This window comes from Gadus chalcogrammus, chromosome 14 (genome assembly GCF_026213295.1).
Source record: "Gadus chalcogrammus isolate NIFS_2021 chromosome 14, NIFS_Gcha_1.0, whole genome shotgun sequence".
In the NCBI taxonomy this organism is placed as follows: Eukaryota; Metazoa; Chordata; class Actinopteri; order Gadiformes; family Gadidae; genus Gadus; species Gadus chalcogrammus.
This window is the reverse complement of record NC_079425.1, coordinates 3,238,831-3,246,330: the sequence shown is the minus strand read 5'-3', so window position 1 is coordinate 3,246,330 and position 7,500 is coordinate 3,238,831. Positions and strand designations below refer to the sequence as shown.

Here is a 7,500-nt window from a genome sequence, read left to right as displayed (position 1 = left end):
GAGTACATGTGGTGATGAAATAATGGAAATCGCCAGCATCACAGGGACACTTTTCTATTGGATGATTTTCTACTGTGAGGTAACAGGCTTTGATAAACAGTTCACTGGAGACTGTTATCCGTTGACTATTAATGCCTAATAAGTAATCCACCGAGCAATAGCCTGTCTGATCATTATCCACAGAGACCATGTTGCCAGCACAGAGCTTGCTAAAAAAGCTAACTCTTTCAAGAAGATCTATGTCTGTTTTTATAATGAGATCAGCCAAACTCTGCCACTAATATTATAAATATATTTATACCTCGACATCAAGGTCTGGCACATTATTAACCAAGTACTCATTTAAACCATTGCCATGCTTGTTGAGGATTTGGCGACAGCGTAGAAGTTAGTAACAACTTAATGACACGTAAATCCTCTTAATGGAATCCCCGACTCCATAAAGGCCTATCCTCTTGTTCCACGTCGTCCACCTCCCGACACAGGTTAAGCTCATTGAAGACCCTATCGTAGATGTGTGTGGATGTGTGTGGGGGGGTTTGTGTGCGTGTGTCCCTCCCTGGGTGACTGTGTGCATGTGATCAATTGGAGTTCCAGTTATTATAAGGTCAAGGAAATGGATGGAAGGATCTAGAGAGGAGATGAGTTTGATGTGATGATGGTGGCGATGGTGGTTATAGCGATGATGATGGTGGTGGTGGAGGAGGTGTTCATGGTGATGGTGGTGGTGGAGGAGGTGTTCATGGTGATGGTGGTGGTGGAGGTGGTGGTGGAGGAGGTGTTCATGGTGATGGTGGAGGTGGTGGTGTTCATGGTGATGGTGGTGGTGGAGGTGGCGGAGGAGGAGGTGTTCATGGTGATGGTGGTGGTGGTGGAGGAGGTGTTCATGGTGGTAGTGGTCATGGTTATGGTGTAGGTGGAGGCGGTGGTGGAGGAGGTGTTCAGGGTGATGCTGGTGGTGGAGATGGTGGTGGAGGAGGTGTTCATGGTGATGGTGGTGGTGGAGGTGGTGGTGGAGGAGGTGTTCATGGTGATGCTGGTGGTGGAGGTGGCGGAGGAGGAGGTGTTCATGGTGATGGTGGTGGTGGTGGAGGAGGTGTTCATGGTGGTAGTGGTCATGGTTATGGTGTAGGTGGAGGCGGTGGTGGAGGAGGTGTTCAGGGTGATGCTGGTGGTGGAGGTGGTGGTGGAGGAGGTGTTCATGGTGATGGTGGTGGTGGAGGTGGTGGTGGAGGAGGTGTTCATGGTGATGCTGGTGGTGGAGGTGGTGGTGGAGGAGGTGTTCATGGTGATGGTGGTGGTGGTGGAGGAGGTGTTCATGGTGGTAGTGGTCATGGTTATAGTGTAGGTGGAGGCGGTGGTGGAGGAGGTGTTCATGGTGATGGTGGTGGTGGAGGAGGTGTTCATGGTGATGCAGGTGGTGGAGATGGTGGTGGAGGAGGTGTTCATGGTGATGGTGGTGGTGGAGGAGGAGGTGTTCATGGTGATGCAGGTGGTGGAGGTGGTGGTGGAGGAGGTGTTCATGGTGATGGTGGTGGTGGAGGAGGTGTTCATGGTGATGGTGGTGGTGGAGGAGGTGTTCATGGTGATGCAGGTGGTGGAGATGGTGGTGGAGGAGGTGTTCATGGTGATGGTGGTGGTGGAGGAGGAGGTGTTCATGGTGATGCAGGTGGTGGAGGTGGTGGTGGAGGAGGTGTTCATGGTGATGGTGGTGGTGGAGGAGGTGTTCATGGTGATGCAGGTGGTGGAGGTGGTGGTGGAGGAGGTGTTCATGGTGATGCAGGTGGTGGAGGTGGTGGTGGAGGAGGTGTTCATGGTGATGGTGGTGGTGGAGGAGGTGGTGTTCATGGTGATGGTGGTGGTGGAGGAGGAGGTGTTCATGGTGATGGTGGTGGTGGAGGTGGTGGTGGAGGAGGTGTTCATGGTGATGGTGGTGGTGGAGGAGGAGGTGTTCATGGTGATGGTGGTGGTGGAGGAGGTGTTCATGGTGATGCAGGTGGTGGAGGTGGTGGTGGAGGAGGTGTTCATGGTGATGGTGGTGGTGGAGGAGGAGGTGTTCATGGTGATGGTGGTGGTGGAGGAGGTGTTCATGGTGATGCAGGTGGTGGAGGTGGTGGTGGAGGAGGTGTTCATGGTGATGGTGGTGGTGGAGGAGGAGGTGTTCATGGTGATGGAGGTGGTGGAGGTGGTCATGGCGGCAATGGTGAAGCGAACGGCGCAGTGCCGTGTTGCTCCCGTGCTGCCTGCTGCCCTTGATGTCCCATCATGCATCGAGCCCTCATCCATCCCACAGTGGCCTCTACAGGTGTAGCTTGTATCTGACACACACACACACACACACACACACACACACACACACACACACACACACACACACACACACACACACACACACACACACACACACACACACACACACACACTTCACTGACCTCCTCTGTCCTCATTATGTCCACATCATTAGGCCAGCACACAGACACACACACACACACACGCACACGCACACACAGACCCACGCACAGAAAACATCAATATTAAACTAGGCCAGAGAGATCTCCAAGGTCTCTCAGTTTTGTTGGATGAATAGATAGTTACGCCAGTTTATTCTTCTTTTCTGTCTTTTTCTACTCCCAATTTCCTTATTCATTCCTCTCTCTTTCTTTCTCTCTCTCTCGCTCTCTCTTTCTTCCTCTTCTTACCTGAATCCCAGCAGCCTCTCTCCTTCCCGTACCTTCTCCAACCCCCATCTCTCCTGCTGCTGCATGTCATCCGACCACAGCCAAGCAGGGGTCATCTGTCTGGGGTCATCCCCCCCTCCCCCACCTCCCACCTCTTATTAGCCTCCTCTGTTATTACTATTAAACGCACACTCAACCCCCCCTTCAGAAAAGGCAACGCAATCACTCATGTCCCATTAAAGGTCTGATGTCCATTTGACCTGCTGGGAGATTGAAGAAAAGCCACACACACACCACCGCTCTCACTCCACACACACACACACACACACACACACACACACACACACACACACACACACACACACACACACACACACACACACACACACACACAAAGGCGTTGATGGGATTTTATCAAGAGGAATCTAGAAACACACTGTGGAGGACCTAGGCTGCCATCGACAAAACAAATCCAGATTGAATCCATGTTAGCCATAGCGTGTGTGTGTGTGTGTGTGTGTGTGTGTGTGTGTGTTTGCGCGTGTGGTGGGGGAGGGGAGGGGTGGTGTTGTCGCGGAGATGGGAGGACGAATGGCCGAGATTGTGTCAACGGATTCAATTAGTTTCCTCCTCCAGTAACAGGATTTCCAGCTTTTTTGATATGGCGGATTATGGTTCTTCCCATAATGGGAGGGGCCAGGCAGTGGGAATTTGATGTAATCCCATTTAGAGCATCGGGATGCTCCCGGGGAATTCCTGAGAGAGAGAGAGAGAGAGAGAGAGAGAGAGAGAGAGAGAGAGAGAGAGAGAGAGAGAGAGAGAGAGAGAGAGAGAGAGAGAGAGAGAGAGAGAGAGAGAGAGAGAGAGAGAGAGAGAGAGAGAGAGAGAGAGAGAGAGAGAGAGAGAGAGAGAGAGAGAGAGAATTGCGTAAATGTCAGCGTAACATTTGAAAGGAGAGATAAAGCTTTGGAGAACCAGGACACGTGCAGTGAACAAAACGAAAGCACCTGGAGGATGACGAGGGGGATCCACAGTGATGATGGGGATTGCGAGGTGTGGCGCCGGGCTGGGAGCTACAGGGAGCGGGGTGATGCTGGAGGCTGAGCTGGAGCTCTGCAGGAGGCCGTGTTTCATGTCTCTGAGGAGAACATGGCTTCAGGCGATGGTAACCCGCTGCCCTACTGGGTGTCAGGGAATAAGGCAGGGAGGGTGAGGCAGGTTAGACATGAATCCACTAAAGCTCGTCCTTAGAAATGTATGTCTCGTCTTCAGCGTGTGTGTATCTGTGTGTACTTCTCATCTACTGCAATTTGTCCAATTCAGTCAGTATTTTGTTAGGAATGGCCGTGTGTGTGTGTGTGTGTGTGTGTGTGCGTGTGTGTGTGTGTGTGTGTGTGTGTGGGAGATCGCCTGTTTGTGTGATGGATGATTCATTAAGGCCAGAGAACAGGTCTCACCCGTCGGAGGTCAAACACATTTAAACCCAAACAAGATGTGGGCAGAAGATAGGAGCTACTAACGTGTGAGTGAACCCCGTAATTCAGCCCGTAATTCAAACCACACCAGACTTTGAAAAATGTGTTTAGGGCCCGCAGGATCGTGTTATCCTCATGGTCACAGCTCACACCTACGTTGTGATACTCTTCTTTAAAGCTATACTAGTGTTAGAGAAGCTTGTGGCTCTGGGACTCAGCCAACAGCATAAACCGCTGCCCTGACGGCTCAACCACGCACTCCGCTGCGAGAGATAGCGAACTGCCTTGGCAAACAGCACCTGAGTTCGGAGCAGAGTAATACATTCACAAACTGTTTGGCGACTGGCACATTTTATCTTCTAAATAACGGTATTATTTGAATAGCAGTGATGTAATGGTCACTTAATATCCCAGATCATAGAAGACAGAATAAGGTGTTTAAAATCATAAAAGACACGATTAGGGGTTTACTGCCGCTTTAAAAACCGAGGGGCGTGGCTATAAAGCAGAACATATTGAAAGAGTCCTTGAAAGAAATGTACAGAAGAGTAGAGTGACGACAGGATTTATGTAGGCGCTCATTGAGGGTCCGGACCACAGCTGTATTGAGCTGCTAGACGAAATTTAGATCCACACTGGCTTTATTTAGCAGTCCCATCTGCACTGCTTTCACGGCACCAAAAAAAACCATAGGGTCAGTGCATATGGCATTTGGTAAAAGGTATAACTTCCAACAAAAAAATAAATCAAAGCTATGACAACGCCGGCCTTATGCTCCAATATGTGTGTGCGTTTGTGTGCGTGTGTCCGTTCATATGTGTGTGTGTGTGTGTGTGTGTGTCTATGTGTGCGTGTGTCCGTTGGTGTGTGGGTCCGTGTGTGCACCTGTGTGTTTCTGATTATTGAACCCCAGCTGTGTCCGTCCCTCTGCCGTCGGAGACAGGAGACAGATGATGGAGGTCGAGGCGAGGGGGGGGGGGGGGGGGGGGAGACAGATGATGGAGGTCGAGGCGAGGGAGGGGGGGGGGGGGGGGGGCTGCTGGTGTAAATGTGTTAACGGCCTCTGACAGCAGGTTCCTATTAGCTGCTCTGGGGCGCTCTGAGGTTGGGCTGAGAGTAGGCCTGGCCTGGGCGGTACGGCTGGAAGACGTAGCACGATATAACTTGATCATATCGATTGATATCGATAACTATTGATCATTTTAATGACCTAAAAAGACTAGGAATTACCATGCTGGATTTAAACACTTTTTGAAAAATATATTTTTTTCAAATGTTCTTCATTGATAAAGACTCTATTATTATATATATATATATATATATATATATATATATATATATATATAGTAAATAAGTATGGAACTGTGTTTGTGTAACAAAACAAGCTGCTAGATTGGCTGGTCCAGTCTCTTATCGATATATATTGAACCTGTTTTATATTGATATTGATCCAAAGGTCTATCACGATATCTATCTACGATCGTTTATTGTTTTATTGCCCAGGCCTAGCTGGGAGACAGGGCTGTGCTGGGAGACCCCGCGGCCCCGGGCCCCTGCTGTAAGCCCAGACCCGTGTCTTGTCGTACAGGCCCAACTGCTTCTCAGCTGACCCTGGATCCCCCCCCCTCTCTCTCTTTGATGGTCGGTAGGTGGGGGCCTGTCTCCTTGTATCGCAGTGAGCCACAGATCAATGGGAAGGGGGGAAGGCTTTAGAGCAAACTCCACAGTGAATGCCGATCTCGATCTCAAGAAAACTGTGTGTGTGTGTGTGTGTGTGTGTGTGTGTGTGTGTGTGTGTGTGTGTGTGTGTGTGTGTGTGTGTGTGTGTGTGTGTGTGTGTGTGTGTGTGTGTGTGTGTGTGTGTGTGTGAGATTGTGCAATGTGAGGGCGGCAAATTGGATCAATGTGAAGTTTTATCTGATCATATTTATTTGGCCAGTAACAGTTGGCTCTTAATCTTTTTACAGTGTAGTTCAATTACATCACTCCCCTTTCTCTCTCTCTCCTTCTCTCTCTCAGGACATTGCCTCCGTCTCGCACTCTCTCTCTCTCGCTGTCTCTCTCTGACTCTGTGTAACTCTCTCTCGGTCTCTCTCTCTCCGACTCTGTCTCTCTCTCTCTCCCTTTCTCAGACTCGCTCTCTCTGACTAGGTCTCTCTCTCTTCTCTCTCTCTATTTGGCTCTCTCTCGCTCTCCCTCCAGCTCTATCTCTCTCCCTCTCTAGCTCTCCCTGACTCTGTTTCTTTCTCTCTCTCTGTTTTAAAGTGTGTGGGTGTGTGTGTGTGGGGTGTGTGTGTGTGCGCGTGCGTGCGCACTCACAGCCACATGCCTTGGAGGGCTGCTAATGGTCTCATCACATCAGACCTTTTGTACCTTTCAATTCCCCTGGGGTGAAATGCAACTGTCATTTAACACACACACACACACACTGACACACCCTGCGCACACACACATCACATTCCCTGTTTGGCCCAGTGCCCACAGTCCCCACCTCTGGTAACTGTTTCTTTATGCGTCTTCCCAAAAGCTGTCTCCACTGTTGGGGGTGTCGGCAAGACAGGTGGTCATATTTATCCCTCTACCTCTCCCTCTGTCTCTCTCTCTCTGTCTCTCTCTCTCTGTCTCTCTCTCTCTGTCTCTCTCTCTCTGTATGTATCATTCTCTCTCTGTCTTATTCTCTGTCTCTCAAGTATATTTCTATTTCTTTTTTGACCTGACAAAAACATCTTGGTATTGCCAAAGTACCCAACAAGAAAATAATAAAGAAAGAAAGAAAGAATGAAATGTTGTACATCTCAAAATAACGAAACAATGAACCAATGAATCACCAATGTGTATACATTACAGATACATTGAATGATAATTCATGTTTGAATATACACAGTACACCAAATGCCAGTACACCACACTGGGCTGCCAGTACACCACACTGGGCTGCCAGTACACCAAACTGGGCTGCCACCGGTACAACAAACTGGGGCTTTTCTTCAGCTCATTGGGAAACTAAGGGAATTTTTTGAATCCTTGAACAATGCTGAATTCAACTGCATGTTGTTAGGAAGGGCAACCCTTTCTTCCTCTCTCTATCTCCCCCTTTGCTCTTCCCCTCTGCTCTCCCTCTCTTCCTGTCCTTTGACCGTTCAAGCGTGCCGTTGCTAAAACAGAAGTCGGACTCTTTAATTGGCTCTAGCCAGCAGAAGAGAACCTGTCTATTTGAGAGAGAGAGAGAGAGAGAGAGAGAGAGAGAGAGAGAGAGAGAGAGAGAGAGAGAGAGAGAGAGAGAGAGAGAGAGAGAGAGAGAGAGAGAGAGAGAGAGAGAGAGAGAGAGAGAGAGAGAGAGAGAGAGA

The 7,500-nt window shown here is 49.5% G+C and overlaps 1 protein-coding gene across 1 annotated transcript in view; it reads left to right on the top strand.

The window, feature by feature from the left end:
- Positions 1-3,717: 3,717 nt before the first annotated feature.
- Positions 3,718-7,500, top strand: part of nav2a (neuron navigator 2a) — an 18,274-nt gene continuing 14,491 nt past the window's right edge. Inside the window, exon 1 of the mRNA XM_056608010.1 lies at positions 3,718-3,843. Within this exon, the coding sequence (XP_056463985.1) occupies positions 3,718-3,843 (126 nt within the window). The remainder of the gene's footprint in view (positions 3,844-7,500) is intronic.